This window comes from Bactrocera neohumeralis, chromosome 3 (genome assembly GCF_024586455.1).
Source record: "Bactrocera neohumeralis isolate Rockhampton chromosome 3, APGP_CSIRO_Bneo_wtdbg2-racon-allhic-juicebox.fasta_v2, whole genome shotgun sequence".
Taxonomy (NCBI): Eukaryota; Metazoa; Arthropoda; class Insecta; order Diptera; family Tephritidae; genus Bactrocera; species Bactrocera neohumeralis.
This window is the reverse complement of record NC_065920.1, coordinates 75,463,838-75,488,315: the sequence shown is the minus strand read 5'-3', so window position 1 is coordinate 75,488,315 and position 24,478 is coordinate 75,463,838. Positions and strand designations below refer to the sequence as shown.

At 36.5% G+C, this 24,478-nt stretch overlaps 3 protein-coding genes across 10 annotated transcripts in view; 1 reads left to right on the top strand and 2 right to left on the bottom strand.

Annotated features, from left to right (window-relative positions):
- Positions 1–986: 986 nt before the first annotated feature.
- Positions 987–2,363, bottom strand: LOC126751991 (uncharacterized). The gene is made up of 2 exons (XM_050462510.1): positions 2,148–2,363; positions 987–2,064 (listed from the first exon to the last, which is right to left on the bottom strand). Exons 1-2 carry the CDS (start codon positions 2,196–2,198, stop codon positions 1,315–1,317), a joined length of 801 nt encoding a protein of 266 aa, XP_050318467.1. The 5' UTR covers positions 2,199–2,363; the 3' UTR covers positions 987–1,314.
- Positions 2,364–5,080: 2,717 nt separating this feature from the next.
- Positions 5,081–6,518, top strand: LOC126752009 (cytochrome c oxidase subunit 4 isoform 1, mitochondrial). 2 transcript variants are annotated; one of them, XM_050462530.1, is made up of 3 exons: positions 5,081–5,163; positions 5,654–6,074; positions 6,133–6,518. In XM_050462530.1, the coding sequence occupies exons 2-3, from the start codon at positions 5,663–5,665 to the stop codon at positions 6,264–6,266; spliced, it is 546 nt and encodes a 181-aa protein (XP_050318487.1). In that variant the 5' UTR covers positions 5,081–5,163; positions 5,654–5,662; the 3' UTR covers positions 6,267–6,518. The 2 variants fall into 2 exon arrangements, with proteins under 2 accessions (XP_050318487.1, XP_050318486.1); XM_050462529.1 differs by having other exon boundaries at positions 5,138–5,180.
- Positions 6,519–7,597: 1,079 nt separating this feature from the next.
- Positions 7,598–24,478, bottom strand: part of LOC126751973 (protein sickie) — a 474,537-nt gene continuing 457,656 nt past the window's right edge. For all 7 annotated transcript variants that reach the window (XM_050462474.1, XM_050462475.1, XM_050462479.1 and 4 more), the window contains 4 exons: positions 12,011–13,845; positions 11,686–11,941; positions 11,112–11,591; positions 7,598–11,040 (listed from right to left, as the gene is read on the bottom strand). In XM_050462474.1, coding sequence (XP_050318431.1) covers positions 10,921–11,040; positions 11,112–11,591; positions 11,686–11,941; positions 12,011–13,845 — 2,691 coding nt within the window. In that variant the 3' untranslated portion in view covers positions 7,598–10,920. The remainder of the gene's footprint in view (positions 11,041–11,111; positions 11,592–11,685; positions 11,942–12,010; positions 13,846–24,478) is intronic.

Genomic DNA, 24,478 nt, shown 5'->3' with positions numbered 1-24,478 from the left:
TAGGAAAAAATTGCCCTTTTGTGACTTCACCACAAAATTGCAGCGTAAGTTGGACTAAATGTTAGCTCGCGGACCTTTCGACGTCGATTAGTGAACGCAAAGACAGAAAAATTCTACTTCTACGAAAGATCCACATACAGAAGGGAAAAGATTTTGCTTTTCTGAACATAAAAAGTGATATGGTCCCACAGGAGAAAAAAGTGGAGAAATAGTTATTTTTTCAGTGATGAAGTTAATATTAATATTTACGAAAATGGATGTGAAATAACTGTCCGCGAACCTAAAGGTAAAAAATTGATTGTAGATACACCGCAAAGGCAATTAAACTTGGAAGTGTAAACATATTGATGAAGGGATGTTTCTCCTGGCAAGGCGTTGGTCTCTTATTTTGAATAAGGAACACAATGACCGCCTTTGAGTACAGAGAGATATTTTGCAAAATCATATGCTGAAGAAAACATGCCGCTGAGATGGTGTTGTCCAAAAGATAACGACCCAAAACATCGAGATTGGTATCTGATTGGTTCAGTAACGCAAATGTGATCTGTATGCAATGGCCTAGTCAATCGTTTGAGCCCAACTCGATTGAGAACATGTGGAGTGGCCTTAAGAGTAGATTGGAAAGAAGAGATGCTATGGGATGATACTCCATTGGAAACTTGCCAAAGATAAATGTCAAATTGAATAGGAAAACTTATGAAAAACCATGGAGAATATATAGGTTATTAAAAACCGTGAACGGTATAAAAGATACCTTGATTTTCTTCTTTAAAAAAATGAGTTTAATAATAAAATTGTTTTGATTATAAATATTTCAAAATCATTAAGTAAAAACTGTTTACACCTATTATTTTGTCCATAAGTGTATGTACATACGAATACCACATAAGCAAAATACGTCTATTTTTACTAATGCACAAGTGAATATAACCCTAAAATATTATTATTAATAGCCATCTAAAGGCACTCAGCAATATTAAAACGTATTCACTTAAACTATTTTTTTATTATTTTTGAGTATTTTTCGGTACATATTTATTTATTTATTATATAATATAATATTTAACTGTTTATTAGAAACAGTTTAAACAACATTCTATTGTCAGTTTTTTTAACTTTACTCAATTAGTATTCTCGGTGATGGTAATTTTTCAACACTTGCATTGCTAATTGCTTAAAAATGCTTATATAATTCGCACACACGCTCACTCCAGCAATTAAAACAGTAGCAATAATTAATTAATTAACACATGCATTAATAATTAGTATTGTTAATTGTAATTGTTTAAATTCATTTCACATACGCGCAGACGCTCAAGCGTACAACTCGAAAAACTTGGCAAAGATCTCCACTTTCTTCTCCGCGTCCGTTTCGGCATTGAACGCATGTTGCCATTCGATCATTTTGCGTTCACTCGCCCGCTGTTCGGCCGTTAACTTTGTCAAATAACTATCCACACGAGCGTTAAACTTCTCGCTGAAGACGAGAAAGCGTTCTAAAAAATCCACCTGTAACTTATCCAAACCATTCTTCTTCAACGACATCTCCAAGTACATATTCTCTGTTGTGGCATTCCCGAGCGCCGTCGTATTATGCCGCTCTACCAGCTCGGTAAATAATACGACCATATCGTATAGTTCGCCCACCTTTTCGTCTTCGCCCATTTTCTTCACATTGTCAGCGCGTGCGACGTAATCGGAAAAATTGCCCAGGTGTGCTAATAAAGAGGCGGTGGGCTCCATTAGTGTGGCCGCATCTTTGAGTACGTTGCGTAAAACTTCGGTACCATGTTCGACCGTAAAGTTGGAGAGTAGTGCGAACTGCTCGAGCGTGTAGAAGAGTAGTTTATCACGATCGCTCCATTCATCAGCGTAAACTTTGTTGCCACTATTGTTGTTATTGTCGCTGTTGCTGCTGGTGTTTTCGTCATGTGCAATAATAATGTTATTGTTGGCGTTGTTGTATGCGTTAGTGGAAGCAGCTGATTCAGTTTTAAGTTGCGCATCTTTAAACGCTTCTGGCGAACGGCTCGAGTCACTTGCTTGGGGTAAGACGCTGATAAGCTGCGCACACAAATGTACAGATATACAAATCAGACAATAATTATGTTGATATTTCGCATTAGCTTTTGTATATTCACACTAACCTGCGAGCTGACCAGCAAATAGCATAGCAACATTGTGTCTCCCTTAAACATTTATTGTCACGTCGTCGAAGCTCAAATAATTCTATTTACCAAAACAATTTGTATGTAATTCTCAGTATTTTCCTATTTTCAAACAGCCTCTAACTTCTAACACGCCTCAATTCGTACTAAATTAGCGCCTAGTAATTTTTTAATACACGATTCGTATGGTTATCGTCTACGCCACGCAGAAAACGCTCAATAGCGCGCAGACAATGTTTACAAGCAAAGAGCGCTGAATAAATCATTATAATGAATATACATATTTAATAAAAAAAAAGTTGTTAAATATGAAAGTTCAATGCGGTCAAGTTCCAGTGTAAATTATTTTCTGCATTGAGTTCCACTGATGACAGAGCTGATATCGTGCTGCAGCGCAGCTTTCGCGCTTCGCATTCGAGCTTACTGCGTTCTTGTTTTCTAGAAATGCTCTATATTAAAGAAATTTGCATTTTAGCCAACTTACATGGGGTGTATATCACGGGTGATCCAAGTAGAGACACTATTTTCAATAGCGTTGTTTTTGACAGATCACGCATGAGTCGTGTCAAGGTGTCAGGTTAGTTTTGTTCAGTATCGTTTGGCATTTCATCATGGAAAAACTTACGCCTAAACAACATTTACAAATCGTTCAACTTTGTTACGAAAATTCACGTTCTGTAAAGAATGTGTTTCGCCCGCCTCGCTACACTTATGGTCAACCTAATCGGCCTGCTGAGCGTATTATTCGCAACACCATCACCCATTTTGAGACCCAGCATTCATTATTAAGTAATATTCGACCCCCACGTCCAGCACGGAGTAAAAAAAAATACGGCAGCCATAGCTAAGAATGTACACGAAGACCATGGAGAGACCATTCGGCGCCATTCGCAGCAACTCGGACTAACGTATGGAACGATTGGCGCATTTTACTTCTAGATCTGAAATTGAAAGCGTACAAAATACAGCTAGTGCCAGAACTGAAGCCGCTCGACCTTCCCAAGCGACATCGCTTCGCTCTATGGGCTCTTGAAAAGTTCCAAGACGATCCGACGTTTTCGAGCAAAATTTTTTTCCGGGATGGCTAATACCGATTGAGAACTTAAAATTGTCACATTTGGGACGAAGGGCAAACTAAAGACATTCAACAGCTACCGCTTCTTCTAGAAAAAAACAAAGGTTTGGTGTAGTTTGTAGGCCGGTGGAATCATCGGTCTATATTGCTGCAAAAATGACGCCAGTGAGAACATAACCATCAATGGCGACGATATAGCGCCATGATAGCCGACTATTTGATGCCTGAAATTGAAGCTCCTGATGTCGGCGACATTTGGTGTTTACAAGACGGCGCCATTTTCCACACATCGCATCAATCAATGGTTTTATTGGGAGAACACTTCGGTGAGCAGATAGTTTCAAATTTAAGGCCGCTCGATCGCAAGATGTTGTGATATTGCAACGTTAGACTATTTCCTGTGGGTAAATATTAGTCTAAAGTCTAAGCGGACAATCCCACTTCGACGCAAGCCTTGGAGAAAAACACCACGCGTGTCAGTCGCCAGTTACCAGTCGAAATGGACTCAACGGATGGAACATCTAAGACGTAGCCGAGGCCAACATTTGAAAGAGATAATCTTCAAAAAGTAAATGCAAAAGAATGTTCTTTCAAATGAAATTAATTAAATTTGAAGTTTCTTTGTTTTTTCTGTAAAAATGTAGGGAACCTCGAAATGGATCACCCTATAATATATTGTAAATATGTATATGTCCTACATACATACTTAGATAATGTGTATCTATTTATACCAATATAGCCACATGGCATACTCATATACATACATACATAGATACTTACTGAAATGGAATGTTATGTAAAATTATTCTAATACATATTTCAAGGTTAACCTGTAAGTAAGTACATATGTATATTAAAGGAACGTTAGTATCTTTGCATTTTTATTTCTAATGAAGTCTTACTTGATCTAGATAGCACACATGAACTTACCGTATCTATGCATCGGTAGTAAACAAAGGGTTTAATTATGAAGGAGATTGTCTTCCTTTAGTTATATATTGCATACTTTTAGGGAGCTTAATGACTTAAGGGCCTCCAGCAACTCTTAATGCCTTTGTTCAAGAAAGGGGTAAACGATCACAAGTACACAGGAGTTTCAGTGAGAATTGCCAATTGGACCACAAAAAACTCAAAGAAATTTTAACTGAAATCTCTCAATAAATCTAATGACTTTATCTTTCATAATGTAGACTAACTCGGTGAATACCTTCCGGTACCAGTACGATCTTAGTCTTTCAGATAGGTCACAAGCAATCAGTAAGAAATATTAAAATAAAATTTGTTAGCTGTTATCAAACATTAATGGACAATACACACTATTCTTCAATTTTCTCATTATCCAACTTTCTGATGAATTGAGAGTCCATTCTCGACTGCTTCCTTAACTCGTCTTATAATCCCAAGAACTAACTCTCAGCAGGAATATTCGTTCTGAGTAAATTTAGGAAGCTACGTCCGTCGATTTGTCCGTCTGTCTATATATTTGAGAACTAGACCCTTAGTCGTTGAAATATTGCTCTGATTGTGCACAATTTTTTACGGGCACAAAATGCTGCTCACTGGTCGGAACCACCGATATTGGACCATTAAATCATCTGCCAGCATACAAACTGGCTTATCAAAATCAAGTGTTTTACTTATTTATTTGTAAAAATTAACGCTTTTTTTATTGTTAAATTGCAAAATTTAAATCCGTATAATTATAACATTTTTGTCAAGAAACATATATTTACATTATTGATTAAAGTTATGAAAATGTCTTAAAACAAATAATATGAAGAAAATACAACCCTGTGCCATGTGTTTATTGATTTTCTTGTAGTTACTCGTGCAACTTTCAACGAGTGTTTTACACTACTCGCCGCATTGCATCTGTCATATTCCGCGAATCTTACCTCACAAGTCAAGCAAGTGGAAAAAGTAAGGCCTCATTAAAGGTTTCTATAAAATTTTATTTGTTTTGATTTACTCATAAATATTGCTAATAGCAAACACTTCTTAAAGTATATTAATTAAATTTATTACACAGTAAATTAGTGGACCGCGGACGGGAGCAGAAGCTTGAATAAAATTGAGCTATTTGGTTGTGTAACACTCGCTGCGGGTTTTCTGTTATTAATTTTGTAGATTATTTATTTATGGAAATATTTTGAAAAAGCGAACTTATAACTGAGATTTTTGTATTAAGAATACATTTGTTTGGCTTGTAAGGAGCCTTCCTTATTTTACATATGTCGTGAATCGAGTAATAAACGATTTATGATAAAGGTTACATAACCTCTGCGCCGTCATCAAACCGTCCGTCTGACTGTTAACCGCTGCAACTATTTCAACAAATTTATTTAATATTTTTACCTTATATCTTTATGATGCAACTAATTACTCATATTTTTGTTTTTATTATTTTCAGGCATACAAAATGGCTCTCCGTGGTTTCAGCATGTCCATGCAGCGTCAGCTGTTGAAGCAATTGCTTAAAAATACCCAAACGGGAAGCATTGCATCCGTACATACATTGGATAAAATTGGCAACCGCGAAATCGTCGGCTACGGCTGGAACGGTACCGCTTGCTACGCCGATCGCACGGACTACCCAATGCCGGCCATTCGCTTCCGTGAGCCCAACAATGAAATTAAGGCTCTGCGCGAAAAAGAGAAGCAAGATTGGAAAAAATTGAGCCCTGAAGAAATTAAGGCTTTATACCGTGCCAGTTTCTGCCAAACTTTCGCTGAAATCCAAGCGCCAACCGGTGAATGGAAACAGCATTTGGGTATTGGTCTCATATTCGTCAGCATGGCCATTTGGATTGCAGTTCTCATGAACCTTTTCGGTACGTTTATATGCTATAACTAAAATAAACTTTTACTCATAATACATTTACCATTTAGTTTACGATGACTTGCCAGTCACCTTCGATGATGAGCACAAGAAGGCGCAATTGAAGCGTATGCTTGACTTGGAAGTCAATCCTGTTACTGGTTTGGCCTCCAACTGGGATTATGAAAACAAGAAGTGGAAATAAATCAAATAAGCTAATAGTGTGAAATAGTACTGCCTCTGCAGTTATTTAATAAGTCTAAAGCAATTCAAATCTACAAAATATACCATCATTGCAAAGTAAATTACGATGTTAGTGTTATTGTAATAAAGCTTGTAAACACAATTTGACTAATAGAGTACATTGTAAACTATGCCATAGCCAACTATGTGAAGCTAAATGTGTTAAATCAGAGCTTTAGTAAATTTCTAATGTTAAAACGACACAACAAACAAAGAGCGAGTATTATTAAAATACAAACACATTAAAAAAAAAAAAAACAAAGGGAAATAGTTTTGTAATGCTTGGTAGAAAATTAAATAGCTTTAAGAGCAATCGCTCCTTACGTTAGGTTTTAGGACTTGGGTTTAAGGATACTGAAATGTGAATCTGTGTACAAGGGTTTCTGGGAAGAGAATGGGTCTTTATTTTTGTTAAAATATCAGTAATTTTTGGAAAATATATGATTTTGACAGGTGAATTCAATCAATATCACGTATACATTGCAATTAAAAACTATAAACAAGAAGTTGCAGTGAATGTTCATTATACAGTTCATTTTCGAATACCACGTTGCCTATACATCTAATAGTTATATGCAATATACGGCGCAAGAAAATCCTCTTTCCAACAGCACCTCAATCGTCAAAATTGGTTTTGATTTGCCGCAGTTATTCATAAAAATGTAACTACCTCCGTCTGGCAACCACCTGCTCCCATCCTTTGTGCGCCTGGTACATCGTGATGCACTTTGCAGCAAATATGCATTAAACACGAAACAAAATATAGCCGCCTTAAAGTATGCAACGTTCTTGACTTGCCGACACTCGTGCATGAAGATGCAGAATATTGCATTTTACTAGGCGCCCAGAAACAGTAAGTAGGCGTCCAACCCAAAGGAGCGTTTGCATATTATCGCATAACTTTTGAACGCCTCAACCGATTTTGATGAATAAGGTGTCTAACGAAAAGGAATTCTCTAGCGGTGCTAATGCGTATCATTTGGATGTGCAATGTTGATTATTGAGTATGTTATTTGGGAGGATAAGATGTGAGTGATGTTTAAACGTTCACATGCAGTGCTTTAGTAAATCTAAGAGCCAACGGATTTTAACAAATGAGGTGTCTACTGAAAGGCAATTCTTTAGCGCTGCTAATGCACTACCATGTTTTTTGAGTAGAAAAGCTGTGAAGTCCTACAATACTAAGGTTTAAAAGTTTACTTGGAATTTTGAAGTGCTCAAATTTTGCCAAGGTGTTTGTATTGCCTCGAGTCTTTTACTTTTTCACTTCTCTGAATAAAAACACAGTTGCAGTTGCTATTATATTTTATACTCTCTTTATTATTGTTTGCTTTGCTCGAGTTTTGATTCCGCATTCTTTTATTGATTCCAGCGCTATATGTTCTGTTACTTATGTTTTAATATACATATGTATGTACTGGTTTGTTTAGCCAGCCAATTAATAATCTCGTGTTTATTTGGCGTCATAGTGAACAAAAATATTCCAACAAATGGCACGAAATCTACTTAAATGCACAAATTAGGAAATGCAGTTTAGTTTCGTCTTTTCTCTTTTGTCGCATTTGCTGTCAGAAATGTCAAGCCAACTCTAAAACTCAGCTGTTCAGCAGTTTAATTATTATTATTGTTTTAATTTTTTGATATTATAAACTTTGTAAACAATTTGTATAGTCAATGTTTTACGTATATTTTTAAGCAGTTAAGGATTTTTTATTTTTTAAATTAAATAAAAACATATTTTTAATTTTTTTTAACATAGCTAAGGTATTTATTTATTTTAACTTCAAATAAATACAATACGCATAATTATTTTATGTTTATTTGCAATAATAATTATTGTAAATTTATAATTTGCTTTAATTAAAAATATCTACCGTTATTATATTTGCTCGCATGCCAGCAATAGTCAAAGGGACTAACGTTTTATCGCGTTTATTTATCTTCATAATTAGTTAATTAGTAGCAAAAGTTAGTTAATTCATGCTTCTTCTTCTACTTCTTCTTGACACTACACCCCACCGCAATATTATGCATCGCAAAATAATTTGTATATATGATAGTTCCTTTTTTTGTTTTTTCTGTACGTATTTATGTGTAGCATGTTTTATAGTTAGGTATAATTTTGGTTTGTAGGGTATAAAAAGTGACAAATTCAATAAATTTTAAATATACATACATACAATAATATTAGCACAAGCTTTTTTGTAATTTTTTTTTCATAGCTTTCAACTATTTTCGTTACACTTACATTTTATTTGTCATTACTTTTACATTCATTTGGATTTCCTTCGTTTCGGTGTTTTGCTTTTTTTGTCAGCAAATTCATTACCGTTCCGTCTTATGGCCGCTTACTCGGCCAGCAATTTTCATTGTGCCAAAACTAGCTTAGTGAAATTGTTCAGCGTTCGAGTGCCAGGTTTTTGTGTACAGCTATTTTCTTATTTATTTTCATTTTGTTTTTTGTTCTTTGTTTCTTTTTTTTATTTTTGTGGAACTTAACGCTTAGTTTAACTATTTACAGATAATTTGTTAGTACATTCTAAATATTTAATTACAGTTAGTTTGGTATGTGTTGTAGTTTGCATGACTTCTTTGTAGCGGTAAATTTATGTTTGCATAGAATTTGTTGTTCATGTTTTTTCTTTTGTAAATATTATCAATAGACATTTAACATTTATATTTTAGCTAGTTTTCATCTTTGCATTAGACTGTCTTATTTTGGATTATACGTATATATAAATATGTGTATGTATGTATGTCCAGGATTTGTTGATAATCACTGATTTCCGTAGGTATTGCAATTTTGATTTGAGTTTTGCTAATTTGTATGTTTTTGGATTGTGTATCTTCTATGTACTCACTATTTTATTTTGCACGCTACTGTATAGGCTAGTGTGCAATGTATGCACATATGCATATGTATGTACAATGTAAATTGTAAGTACAATGTACATTGTACGTACATAAATATGTATGTGTTTGTATGCAATTGAATTTTGTGGAATGACTTTTTATTTTGGTTAGCTTCTTAAAAGCATTACATTTGTATGTACATATGTATGTACTCAAATCATGGATTTTTAAAGCCATTGATGAAAAATGCATTTTATGGTTTTGACGATAAAATGTGAACAAGAGAAAATATAAAGTATAACTTCATTATTAAAAAATAGAAATTAAAAAAATAAAAAAATTAAAATTAAAAAATAATTAAAAATATTAAGAATAATTTAAAAATAGTTTAAAAAATTGAAAATAATTTAAAAAACTATTTTTGTTTTAAAAAATAAAAATTTGAAATAAATTTTTTAATTATACAATGTAAAAATTGTAATTATAAAAAAAAAATCAAAAATAATTAAAAAATTAAGAATATTTTTAAACAATAAAAATCAAGAAAAAAATTTAATGAATTTTGTGTGATTATAAAACAAAAAATAAAGAATTAAATCAATTTAAATAAATATTCCCAGATATCGTTAAGAATCTCAAAGGAACTTCAAACATTGTGCATGTCAACAATAAACAAAAAAATAATAACTGTTCATAGAAATTCTCGGAAAATCACAAAAACTAAAAAAAAAACTTTACTGAAACAAAATTTGGGCAGCTTAAAAGTGGCTTATAATTTGCATTTTTAACAAGTGCGTTTAAAAGTGCAATTTTTTAGTACAATTTTCAAAGGTTTTTTTTTATTGTTTTGGAAACATTGTATGTATAGTACAATGTGCTGCCTGTGGGTCGTGACAAATAAAATTTTCTTAAATATAACTGCTTTCTTTGAATCGTGCGATTGAGTGCCGAAAGTAGTGCAAGAAATTTTATTTGTACAGTCAAAAAAATAAAAGGCAAAAATCAAATTAACATTTTTCTTAAAAATTCATAATAACGGTTAACAGTTATTGACACTAAGTGGGGTGTATATATGTACATATATTGTATATTTGTATTTTTCAAATAAATATTTATTTTTTATTTATTGTTGGTTGGATGCGATTAAAAAATATTTTTATTATTTGAAAATAATTAATATTAAGTTGAGTATTTTTTGCTGATGAGAGACACTTTTCGAGTATTGGAGTATTTTTAAATTGAAGAAATAATAAAAAAAATATTTAAAATTCAATACTAAGTGGTTTGAAAATAAAAAAAATTAAAAAAAATAAGAATTAAAAAAAAAATATAAATAGAAAAAATAATAAAAATAAAAAGGTAAAATTCTTGTTCACATTTCAGTGCCCTAAAATTGAGCTCAGCACTTGGCAATTATTTGATTTTTACACTAGTTTATAAATTACACACGCATATATAATATATAAATCATAAACATACATATGTATGTAGTTATGTATACCTAGATTGCAGTTAAAATCAGTGTTGCATTCCCTAAACAAAAGTCGCGTTAAACTTCATAATTTACAAAATATCCAATACGCACATAAATATACTTACAAATATACAAAGCCATGCATATGAATGTTTGATTTTTAGCGAATATGTATGTATAATGTTTGTATATAGTTAGGTAAGTAGGTATTTAGTGTTTGATTAGTTTACTAAGGACTCGAAAGTCCATTGGCGACGCTAACTGCACTGCCGCGTCACTAAACTGGCATTTACTCAGCGCCCGCCGAGCTGTCGGGTGTAACGTTCGAGTCTAAACTCGCACAATCAGACTCCTGCTCTTGGTTTTCGGAGTAATTCGCAGCCTCTTGTAGACGCATAAGCATATTCAACTGAAAAAATACATAAAGAATGTTAGCTTTTTCTGTAAACAAAATATAAAAAAAAAATATTTTAAACTTACTAGTGGATCCGGGTTGTCGCCATTGCTGGCCGCCACACCTTCCAGTCCGACATCTTCTGCATTGATTTGACGCAGCGGTGGTACTGAATCGGGTCCATATGGCCATGGATATGAGTTGCGTATGAAAATCGATGGATCATTCCAGGCGCCACCACGTCGTCCATACAATTGTACGCCCTCGCGCACCGCCTCTACCAGATATGGTGATAAGTGATAGTTCCAGATGTCGGTAAACCACACCTGTGAGTCCTTCAAGTCTAATGGACAGGCGAGGAAGAGGCGCGGCCCGATGGTTACATCACTGGAGCTATGCGCTTCCAAGAAGCGATTTATGTGTTGCCAAACGCTTGGTAACCATGCCAGCACAGTGGCCAGTTCAGGCTGTGGATGGCCAGTCTGTAGTTCAAGTTGGAAAAGACGGCGACGCAAAAAGCGACCGAGGAAGCCTTTTACCGGTTCCATGTGGTTGGCAGTGAGTACCTGTACAGAGTGACAGAGAAGTTATGATTTAGTCTTGATTTCGGAGCAACTTCGTAAAATAATATCTCATTGCTGCGTGCAAAAAAGTACTTACCCAACGGAAATTGTGATGTAATTGCAGATTGGTTGTATTGCAAGTGGCCTGCGACATGGTGCCAATTATGCAGGGCAACTTTCCGGCGGGACCCGCGCTTAGCAAGCACGAAAAAACATCACCCAAAGCTGAAGCGTGATGTAGATTATCCAATATGATCACAGATGGTAATTCGGAAGCGCCATTCGCAATGGCTGCCTGTTCGGCTATATGGCCTAAATATTGTCGCAGCTCCTTAGAAGACTTATGATCGACACTTTAAAGAACAAAGAACAAATTAATATTTCTAATTTATTTTCATATACACATACAAGTCTCAACTTACTTGAATGTCGCAATTGCTTCGGAGGGATTGCCACGTCCGGTGCGCGCTACCAGAAACTCCGCTAACCTGCGCGCCAAATAGGATTTGCCTGTTCCACTAGGGCCGCACAGAATCAAACGTCGATGCTCGGTCAGCAAGCTAATGTAGCGGTGAACAATGCTGCGCGGTATCAAGCTATCGAAGGCGAGACTACCCACACCTTGCAGACAGATATACAGCGTGCGTACATTGCCGATTATGTAACCGCAAGGCAACAATTCGGGAAAGCCCATTTCCGGGCCACGCTTTGCTTCACCTAAATGATAGGATGTTATTGAGTCTGTATTCAAACCTAAATTGGTGCCGGGATCGATGCGCGACACGTAATCCTTGAAAGTCTTGCGCACAATATAGTCTAAATTCTGCCAGGTGGTCTTGCCCGAGATGTATGTATAGGCGACGACAAATTCGTTTAAACTTGCTGTCGGAAAGGACTTACGTTCATTGCCATCCGCATCGACGCCATTTGCATAGAACTCATCTGCCTCAAGCATCTCTTCGCAGTACTTAACAAATGACTCTGGCTGTCCCAGATAACAAGCGATTGCGATCTTTTTGCCATCAGTCACATCGGGCAGCTCTTCAACCGCAGCGGATGCAATATGCGCTGGGCTGGGCATGGTGTCGAGTGCGGGAGGCGGTGGCGTAAGATCGATATGTGTGGAGGGACTTAGTGGCGGCGGTGGTGGTTCAGGTGCTGGCGCCGGCGGTATGTTCTCCTCTTCGACTTCCTCTTCCAAACGTTTCGGCAACTCCATTGGTGGCCGCGCATTGCCATCGGCTAACGAGTAACGTCGTGACTCACCAATGGAACCGTTTGGACTAATGGCATTACCTAACGAAGCCTCTGAGCCCGCCAATGAACGGCTAGTTACCAGCTTTTGCAAGCGCTCATTATTTTGTTTTAGCGACATCATCTCGGCACGCATTTTATTTACTGTCTCCTTGAGACTCTCCAATTGTGATGCTGAACTGAGCGCCTCCAAACGAATATCGGTTAACACTAAGTCCTTCTCACGTAATTGCTTCTTCAGGTCTTCCACTACCTGATGATCCTCCTGATCGATTGCGTCGATCGGTTTCGCATTATCTATCAATGTTACAGTTTTTGCCGGACTGCCTTTTGTCGGCGAGACATTGGCTGCGGGTAGAGGCGGTGCAGGCTGTGTAGCCAAAGCAGCCAAACCAACAACGGCATCGGCGTGGCTATGACCATTAACTTTATTATAAACTGTGCTGTTGTCGCCATGTAAGCCATGCATTACTTGACCACCGACATTATTGGCAGTGCTGCCGGCTGCGCCGACATGATGATGACCGGCGTGCCGACTAGTCTTTGATATTTTGGCATTGCGTGAGAATGCTTTCGTGAAGGAGCTACGTAACCAACCCTTCTTCTTCTGCTTCTTATCCTGCGCCGAACAGCCGGAACTGATCGAATTCAAAGAGCACATCGAATCGGAGCTGTGGTGACGTTGCATAATACCGGTTGCAGTAGATGATGGCGTCGATGAGGCTGTGCCATTAGTAATGCCATTTTGATTTGACATCGGCTGCTGGGTGATGGCGGTGCGGCCGAGTTGTTGCTGCTGTTGTTCATGTTGTTGCGTCTGCACGCCCATACTTTGCATATGCGCCGAAGTAAGACCTGCTTGTATGGACTGCTTGCGCAGCAGCTCGATTGTTTGCCGCATGTCGGTTAGCTCGCCATCCTTGCGCTCGGCGGTCGCAGTCAGATGTTGCAGGCGTGACGTCATGTTGGAGAGCGATTGCTCAAAAGCGGCGACCACATGAGCCTGCAAGATAGAATGGGTTAAAGAGGTTAAGTAAATTAGTACAAAAGTAAGAAAAGAACGAAGTGATTACCATGATAGAAATATCATTTGACTTATTTCGAATTCAAAAAGATTTTACTCGCTTGAGCCATCTATATGTATGTAGGACTATATAACATATTAGACGAAAGCATATTTTAAAACATTTATAAATCTTACTGGATGCTGGCGTAGTTGTGTTTACGATAATTAAGACTGGATAAACTGAAACGTCTCCTTGATGGTTGATGGAATAAAAAAAAGCGATCCTAGGCGAGTTTTGGGTACCTCGGTAATGATTTCTAAAGCTTCGCGCTCCAAAATCAGGCATACATTAGTTTGTATACCCTGAACAAGGTATATTAAGTTCGACATGATGTTTGTAACACCAAAAAGATACGTCGGAGACTGATGAGCGTGACTGAGCTGAGTCGATTTAGCGAAGTCCGTTTATCCGACTTTTTTATAGGCAAACTAGTCCTTAAGTTTTTGAACTATCGATCTGAAATTTTGCACACGTCATATTCTCTATAAGACCTGCTCATTTGTTGAAGCCGCCGATATCGAACAACTCTAGCATATAGCTGCCAGACAAACTGACCGTTCAAATTCAAGTCCTTGTAAGAAAAACTTTTTCTTTGACGTGATATTTTCTGGAAATTTGTCACAAATTATTATCCAAAGCATCGCTACAATCTCCGAGCATATTATTCAGATCGAACCACTATAGGATATAGCAGCCATTGAAACTGATCGATCAAAGTCAAGAGAAAGATCTATTTATATCGCTTTATGTCATAAAAAATGCACTTGTTAAGGGCATTATAGTTGTCATTTATCAAATTTTCGGACATTGCAAGAATTTTGAATGGACACTCCTCATGAAGACCCCTGTTCACTTTAATTCAGAGTAATTATATGCACTCAAAGCCTAAGAGAAACAAGCCTTGAACTGGCAAATAAGATCGCTGATCGTTTTTTATAAAATAAACTGTTATTAATTCGTTTTAATAGAACTGTAGACATATTATAATAAAGCCGTACAACAACAACCAACGCTTCCGATGTTCATATGTATGTTTGCGTGTGTGACGAAAATTCACCAATAAAGATTATAATTTCAGCAAACGAAAGGTAAAAACAAACAGTAAATACACAAAAGTACAAAAAATCAGAATAACTTGAAGCCAGCTTGAACACAAAGTAAGCCACGAACAACAAACAATGAGCGCAAGGCACAACAATGCAACAAAGAGCCAGCGGAATTAGCGGGTGGGCGCGCTGTGCAACATGCCAAGTAACGCAAACAGCAACAGAACAATGCATGCAACCGCAGATGGCACGAAACAGTTGCAGCAACAACAACAACAGCAAGCACGTACAATAGCAAACGCCACTATCGTGTACAAGTATACAGTTAGCCGCAGGAATGTAATAATTTACGAAATTACAAAGTGCAAAAATTGTATGGAAGTTCGAAGCTGGAAGCTAGAAGATCGGCGCTGTTGCAGAGCGCACGCTGCGAGAGGTGGTATAAAAGAATTGTGCAACTACTGATTGAGCTGATGATTTTGCCAAGTTAATAACTATGTGCATATAATATAATATAATTTAATATACATGTGTGTATGCGTGTGTGAAAACGCTTTATTCTTTCATTATGATTATCTTTATCTTTCATGTGCCATGAAGTCTGCGCTTGCGTGTCAGTTTGTTTAGCATATAATCGATAAGATCGTAATGCTCCTAGGTAGCGCTGTAGATACTCTTATTGGTTTAGCTGATGGACAAATTGCGTGTGGAGAAAATAATATATCAAAATATAAATTATAAGATTAGGAGCCTTTGGTTATATGTCAACTATCCTGATAGAGATCAGTTGCTGTTAGAAGAAACAGAAGAAAGCTTTGGAGTTGTTAACGAAATTAATTGGTGAAGTATACTGACCCTAAAATATTTATAAATTGGACACTGATAGGTCTTCTACGGGCGTTACGAGTTTATGAGAGAAAAGTTCTGCGGAAGATTTATGGTTGATGGAATGAGAGCTGTATGAGATATACGCCGACATTGACATAGTTCAGAGAATTAAAACACAACGGCTACGCTGACTAGGTCATGTCGTCCGAATAGATGAAGTGTATTCGACGCAGTACCCGCGGGGGAAGCAGAGGAAGAGGAAAACCTCCACTCGGTTGGAAAGACCGGGTGACTACAATTGGAATCTGGCTGCACTTGGAATCTGGCTACACTTGAAATCTCCAATTGGTGCCAAATAGCGAAAGGGAAGAACGACTGGCGCGCTGTTGTGAACACGGCTATAACTGATTAAGCAGGGTCTAGCCAAAAAAGAAGAAGAAGAGATCAACGCTGATATTTGATCGATATAAAAAACTCAGTTTCAGAGATTTCAGTTGGACAGCTTAGAAAGCCGGTCCATTGGTGTACCTAAAACTCGTGTATATTGCCCATAAATACCCTAATAAATCGTCAACGATTTGAGCCTATCCCAAATTTGTGAAGCCAGGTTTTTGCTCTGTCGCCTGGATCACCGAAAGTATGACAGACCAAGTGTTTCAACCTCAGTCTTGTAAAAGCTAAACAATGGAGGTGTAAGTCCTAGAAGTTTTTACCTTGCCTTCTTCTGTGCAATAATGTTTTTAGTCTAACATGAATGAGCTCTACCCGGTAAGAACGCCTACGATTGTGGCAAGATATACTTTTCTAAGAACAAATAGTTCAGTAGATTAGGGCTAGAAATCAACATCTACTAGGGTCACGCACGGTCAAAAGATGCAGTGTAGGATGCAAGAGCAGAATGGAGATTAAACTCATTCCCACTCCGATGTCAGTTGGGTAAGAGTGTCTCCTCTTGCTTGGGCATCGACCTTCCAGCGATTTCGCTATGACCAGGAAAAAAACAAACAAGTCTCATATTGATATAGCTTGATGCTATTGCTAGTGAGGTCAGACACTCCTTAACTAAATTTGAGCGCACAGTGAGCGAGTTGAACGCTAGTATTGCCGTTAAACTCATCTCCCTGAAAGAGGCTGCACTTCGGAGCTCTATACTGCTACTTTAGAGGCAGGCACTGTAATAAGAACTACTATAAAATCCAAAAGTTATGGCCGCTTGGTCGAATATCGTCTGCTTATATGTAAAGAATAATAGTAGGCGTAGAATAATATCTCTTGGTACAACTGCCCTTAATTATGATGCCAAAATTTAGCGCGATCTCTCCACTTGTCTTGCAAATGAAGCCATATCCAAAACATCTGAACTTGGTTTTCCAAAAAAGCAAACATAAATGGGTTACAGAAGAGTCACTTGTCATAAAAAAGTAATCCCATGCTGAACAAGGTTTGGTGATATTTTGCTATTCATCAAAGTCAAAGGGAAGCTCTTAGAACACATTAAAGGGCATCTTGGCCGAGGCTTATAATGAAAGTAGTGCATTTTAACCTAATATAGTCGGTATGTTTATATTACCAGGTACTATTTTTAAGATAATAATGACGTTCTAAGATCAAGCTAAGCTGGGATCGAAAGAAGAATGTATATCTTTAGAAATCGTCTTCTGAGTGATAAAACTAGTTTACAGTCTTTTTGCGACTGTGATGTTTGAGGCTGTTTCTTGCTAATTTGGGATTGCTAAAACCAAAAATGATAGTCAAAATTCCATAACACGTATGATTTTTTTTGTTTTAGTTCAACTCAAATTCGTAATCAAGACACCTCAAATACCCAACAGAAAACCTCTTAGTACATCAGTCGCAAATACTTCCTTCAGATTCAGCACATGAAGAGTTCGAAAAGTGAAGCGCATTTTGCCCACAAAAAAACCAAAATCATTAAAATTACTTTAACAAGAGAAAATACTCTTATTTATTCAACCAGCAGGTTAATCCAAAATTATAGTGATTTGGTGAGCTTGAGGGCAATAAAAACAAAAAACTTAGTATCTACTCTTAACTACACATGTGTAGGTATGTAAAACATTGTATGCATGTGTGAGCGAGTAATTTGTTGTCGCATCACGTAAGTCGTTGCACATAAAATTTGATTACATCCCACGTGATGCGATGCGTCTGATAGCTGCAACGCTATGCTGACTGCCTGCATGGCTGGCTGCTACTGTCCCTAAACCTTGACTGCCGTAGGCAACGCGCGTGTTTGCAGTTGGCGCTGGTTGCGTGCGTGTCAAAGGACAAATGTAAGCTAAGTTTGCCAGAGAAACGGCATGATTAGAGGCTGCATAGAAAAAGGTTAAGAAATTATAGTGAGAGAGACAAATAAAGTAAGTAGTTTTTGGGAAGATTTTCTAGTAGAAAGTTTGTGGTTAAAGAAATGACACCCTTGGGTGTGGATAAAGCAATTGGAAGCAAAGAATTTACAGTGCACAAAGTTAGTGTTATTTTTCAATTTCAGTTTGTATGCGGTTTAATGAAATTTGCGTTTGACATATGAAAAACATTTTTTTTAATAACTTGGGGCTCTAGATCATGACTTCTTTGAAAAAGAAAATTATAATTATTTAATCAAAATTTCAAAAAACTTTTCAACGTTGCCACTAAGTAAGCGCTAGATATGTAATTTGTTATACACCCACAATTAGAAGTTTTCAGCAACGTCCTCCAATTAATATCAATTCAAATACATAACACAAAATTTCATTTAAAATTTTCATTTCGTATGCAAACCCCGTGAATTTTATCACAAAGTAGCCACGATTTGGTCTAATTAGTTAAAACACGAAGTAAATGCTGCACCGCGAAATCACGTTTCCAGCATATCACATCACTGGAGCGGGTTTCGGCAGCGGTTGGAAGGCGATTAGTAGGAAAGCATAATTTTTCCACGCACATTACCGTATAGACAAAACATCGCTCGGCAATTGGCAATAAAATTTTCAGCGCGCGCTCCGCTTTTTATACGTTTTCGCCGCAATTGAAGCTCAAAAAAGCGTGCAAAATTGCTATGAGTAGTAATCGTACCACAGCCACTGCCACCGCGCTTTCAGGGAAACCCATAAGCACACTCACTCATGTGTTTTCATATGTTGTTGTTTACAGTGGTGACATTAATGACGAAAGTGTAAGTAATGACGATTATGTGCTCGGCATGAACGCAATTAACGCTCGCATACACTTACGTGCGTGTCACGCGATAGTCGTTTAGGAAAGTATTAAAGCGTTTAATTAGAAGTGCTATTGAGAAGGCACAGGATGTTGACTGGCAACGCAGTGTGGGTGCCACGGTTGAGCGATTAGTTGATTTAGTTACAGGAAATTTAATGCTACTAATCTAAGATTTTAGTAAAATTTAATAATTGCGGAGGATTTTAGTGGCAAATAATTAAACCGATTATCACTTATATGTAGGTTGGAGTAAATAACGGTATAAAAACATTGTTTGGTCCTATATACATATGTAGTTGACTTTGATTGCTACTTTTGGGTTGGCGATGTTTGAGTTCGGCTCTGGGGCTTAGGGCTTCACATCACCCAATTGATGATTGTAGTTTTTGTCGCGACTTCTGTTTCATGCGGCCTCCAGTCAAGCGACATTCTTGTACATAATGCTGCCTTGGGTCTTTCTCAGAGTACGGTCCATCCAGCGCCATTTCCGCTCTATTTTTGCATCAGTATGAGGTCCTCTTTCGTCAAACCCTATAGCTCTTGTTTGCTTATAGTGTCGGACAAGAAAATTCGTAGGCTCTTGTTGATAAATACTTGGAGCCTTGTAGTGATGGAGTTCGCGACCACCAATTTTAAGCTTAGATACCACAATATTGACTTTACGTAGGCGAAAAATATTCTGAGCTTTGTGGTTCTGCGAGCTTGCCCACATCGATTTCAGTTGTCCAAACGACGTCCTTGTATACCTTTTAGTTTCTACGTCCATTTTGACAAAGCTCCCGAGCTAGTAAAGGCTTTTGACGAACTCGATTTCATAACTTCTAATCTTTAGTAGGCTTCTGCTGGAGTGATTGGCTTTCATGAACTTTCTTTTGCGATTTATCTCAAGTTCAATAGAACAGCTCGACTTATTCACCATATATTGTATGTCGGAAGAGCAAACAAATGCCATCTGCAAAATCCAAATCTACGAGTTGCCGTGTAAGATTCGATACGATACTGTTTTCTTGTGTAGGGTGAGCGTGATCATGTAGAAGATCAGGGCGATGGCGAAAAAAGTGTTGGCAGCCTTGACTTACCCCAGTGTTTGTATTGGATTGTGTAGATTGTCGTGTGCGTTTGTCTTTCTACTTTATGCAGGTACCAGATGTAGGTCTATTTTGGATGTTGTTGTTTTTGTTGTTGTAGCGGCAGAAATTCGCCGAGTTGACAGTCCTTGGCCGGAAGAAAACTCGCGTCCGTTCCGGTTACGTAGACCCGACTGTCGCGGGAACGGCTGGAATATCATGGTTAGTGTCTTGTATGAGTAGATGGTGTTCAGTGGGATTATCGCTCTCCGGTTGCTGCATTCTCGTAGGTTTCCATTTTTCGCTAGTTTCAGAATGAGAATGATGGACTTACGACCAAGGTGGATGTTTTTTTCGCTCTTTCGCAGGTATAAGGGAAAACAGGATTTCAAGTAAACTTTGAGGGTTCGTTACATAATTATATCATTATTTTTAATTTATGCCTGCGCCATTTTACAAAATTGACACGAATCAAGGAAGTGAATTATTTAATGACTTCAATTCTGTTTGTGTAATATAGGTACTAAAAATCTCCGAATCTGGTACCCAAAAATTTAGTAAAGTTAGTTAAACCATATTTGAAGACGAACCCAACACTTACACATAGTAAATGCGTCTTCTATGTAAGAATGTTTAAAGTACATAACTCCTATCACTTTCAAATTAACATCCATTTAGCATATGCCTGTAAGCTACTCAAGAGCATAAATTGATATTGATTATTACCAACAACTTAACATGACAACTCAACTTATCCAGGCTACGAAGAGTAAATGCAGACTCGTTAGCAAACTCATTATCTTAATTAAAACGAGCCAATATTGCTGGCTTTACGTTTATTGACGTCGTCACACTGGGCAATTGCGCGTGGTTTGGTGTTGGAGGCTGTGGAGTATGATGACCATAACTTGGGCGAAACTTAGGGGTATATATGTAGCAATCTATATACACTCAAGTACATAATAGTTACGCAATTTGTAGAGACGATTATTGAGGTAATTCTTCTATTGGCCGAAATTGCTTTTGATTAAGTAAATAATGCTGCAGCACAGAGCATTATTCGGCTTCTACAAAATAATTTTACTAAGAAGTTACACGTGTATTGCGATAATTTATTGATAATCGCTTAAATTGAGTAGATAATGGGTTCATATACTAAATTTGAACAAATGCTTTCTGCTTAAATATTAATCTATAATATTATGTATGCCAAGTTCTTGATTTGTTGCAATAAACTGAATATTTAATATTTTTTTTAAGAGTTCGAAGCATTACATTAACATCCTTACTAATTACATAACGATATAATATGTATATCCCAGAATACTAAATGCTTGCTTGAAAGTTTTCCATTTATTTTTTACCCATTTATTATCCCATACGCTATTTAGAGATGTATGTAGCAGAAACAAAAACAAAATTGTTGAAACATTGCTGGTGTAACAAATGACTAAAGAGAAGGAGTGACAGCATGTGCATCACACACATCGAAAAAGGTCAGGTTACCACCACTACTGTTGCATTACTAATTAGAGGCTACCGTTTTTTTGGCTACTTCTCTTAGCCAGGCTATGGGATGACTAAAGCAGAGAATTAAACTTACACGTGTAGCATAGTGTGTTAGCTGGGTAGTGCGGGCTCTAAGAAGCATATTTGCTGAGCTGAATGTTGGCAGCCACAAAACTTGTTGCACACGTGCGTACCTTTCTCACGTATGTAAGGGTTAGAACCCAAATGCTTAGTTATTTGGTTTCTATACTTCCTTATGGACGGCTTTTTGATGACTTTAAATAATGTTTGTGAAATTAAGATAATTTTCAGTTGTATATTGAAGGTTTATTAATTTTTCATATTGTAAGTATGTATGTACATATGTACGTATATTATATAAAAATGAGAGTTGTAGATTTTAAACGAAATTTTTAACTGTAATAAGAGGGTATTTTTAGGTATTCACAAGCAAAAATTAGTGCTTTTAAGTTCTTTTAAGAGCTTACATGAGTTTCCTCGGGTAAAAACAGCCTTTTCTCAACAACTTTTTTCTCATATAAAAAATAAAATATTTAATTTGAATTTTTTATTGTCACAAACATACACTATTAACAGAGAAATTCTGTAATTTTGGAAAAAATATTTTAAGCTCGGCCATTGCCACGCCATTTCAGGAGACCACTCGGAAAAAAAATGCGCCCGCGTTGGCAGGATAACTCCTTACAGGATCATCTTAAGTGAAAACAATTATGTGTTTTAGTTAAAACCTTATTCTAGAACTTGGATGAAGAAAAAAAAAACTGAAAATTGAATTTTTGGCAGACATTTTTACAAAAAAAAAAATTTCACTGAAAATTTAGCTAAATTTTTTTCAAATAGTTGTAATCGAAAAAAATTCTTCATCTAAGTCATTAAAAATTGTATCTCAAAGACCTGTGTAAAATTTCATGAAGATCGGTGAGTAGTTCTCGAGAAATCTTGCCAACCGACTTCAAAAACACAGTTTCGAGAAAAACGCGTTTAAAGACGGCGCACTTAGCCAAGCTAGTCTCGAGCGCACAAGTTCTCACGGCTGTATCTCCGAAACTATTACTTGGATCATTTTCAAAATTTAGGACAATATTCTAGAGGTATTGTAGAATTTAATAAGACAATAAAATAAATCGATTGTTTGAAACCCGTAAACCCATGTAGCGCCTTAAGGGGTTATATGAACCTTTGAATTTCAAAAAATCAATTCATTGTGTTGCGTATGTACATATATATCGAATGTTTCTAAATACATATATATGTACTAAATATTTTATATTTGATAATATTCTATGAAAATTTGAAATTTGGAGGTAGTTATGAGCCTATAATAGTGTAATCGGCTTTCAAACCTTTAAAAGCGTTATTCTTGAAACGCTGTTTTCAGAGTCAGCAAGAAATATTTCTTCGAAACAGCTGGACCGATTGACTTTTAATACGACTGTCTTAGATATACCTTTATGTTAGGTACGTATTAAAGCAATAATATTTTTGATAAAAAATTTAGATTTTTTAAGCATTTCTGAAGTGTAAATTTGTTTTAAAAATATAAAAAAACTTTTTTTGGTGAAATCGTCTTTCTGTCAAAAATGAACGTTTCGACAAGTCCTTTGACTAGTATCTATAGTTATAAGATCAATAGTTACAATAAATTCCTTTGGTTTTTGAATTTAAGGAATTTTTACTCACCGCAGGACACCTTTGACGGATGTGATCAAGAAATCGAAAATTCTTCAAATTCTTCAAAATGAGTTACAGATCATTAAAGTACATAAAATACACTTCTTCTGTTCATTTATTGAAAAAAGGTATTTTCAAAAAGTAAAATACGAACAAAACGTGTTTTTTCGGACTCTCAAGTGGATATAACCCTCTAAGGAGCCAGAGAGCAACAGTAAGACTTTAAAGAGAGTAAAAAAAATGGAGAACCTTCGAGTTGTCGAATTCTCTCTTCAATTTACTTTGTTGCAATGTACCTCTTCGTCCCTACTCAAACTTAAATTTGCTGGAAAATGTAGCTTGACGAATAATGATATGATTTGGATTACTCTGAGGTAAAATAATAACATATACATATATGTTTTTGAAAACAATACTGTGAGTTAGAACTGTAAGGGTTTGTGAACACACAGGTATTCCAACAAAACATAATAAATCACCAGCGTGTTATGTTGTGACCGCTGTAGATAAGATAAATTACAATGAATAAGGCAATAAACGCTCGCGTACCATGATAAACAGAGCATAGAGCAAGTGTAATCATAGCAAGGGGAGTGAGTTACGGCACACGCGAGTGAAGATACTTTAACACGCTGCTTACGACGCTAAATACTCAAAGGTAGTCCAGTATATCAGTAAGTATTTTATATGTACATATTTAGGAAGGTATGTATGTATATATTTTCTATGTAAGTCTGCATGCACTGTGGAGGTGTGGAGTTCCGCCGACATTTCAGAACGCACTCCGCAAGCGCGTAGCTCTTTGCTCGAAGAAGACAAAGTGCAAGTACGAGTTTAGTAGACGTGTGTAGGTAACAGGTGTGAATGTGTGCTTGCATGCGAATGAGTAGTTGGAAATTGAAATTGTGTTCGTGCCCACAATCTTGCTATTAAATGACAAACAATTACGCGCCGATTAAAAAATCACAACTCGAAAGCATAAAAGATTTTAAGTAAACAAAGCAATACACATAGAGAAGAGTGTGATATTGTGAGTGGTAATGTGTTTGTGGGTTAGAAAAGCAGTAGCTGTAACCGGTAGCATAACCTCATTATATAGTATTTGTAGTATTTTTATTACTGGTAAGTAAAGATTTTCATATACATATGTATGTGTGTGTATTAAAATTTTATATTTATGTATGTATGTATAAATGACCATGATAATT

Coding starts and splice junctions, on each gene's coding strand:
- LOC126752009 (XM_050462530.1), top strand. CDS start 5,663: ATGGCTCTCCGTGGTTTCAGCATGTCCATGCAGCGTCAGCTGTTGAAG. Junction 6,075..6,132: donor AGTTCTCATGAACCTTTTCG/GTACGTTTATAT, acceptor TTTACCATTTAG/TTTACGATGACTTGCCAGTC.
- LOC126751991 (XM_050462510.1), bottom strand. CDS start 2,198: ATGTTTAAGGGAGACACAATGTTGCTATGCTATTTGCTGGTCAGCTCG. Junction 2,065..2,147: donor ATTTGCTGGTCAGCTCGCAG/GTTAGTGTGAAT, acceptor TTGTGTGCGCAG/CTTATCAGCGTCTTACCCCA.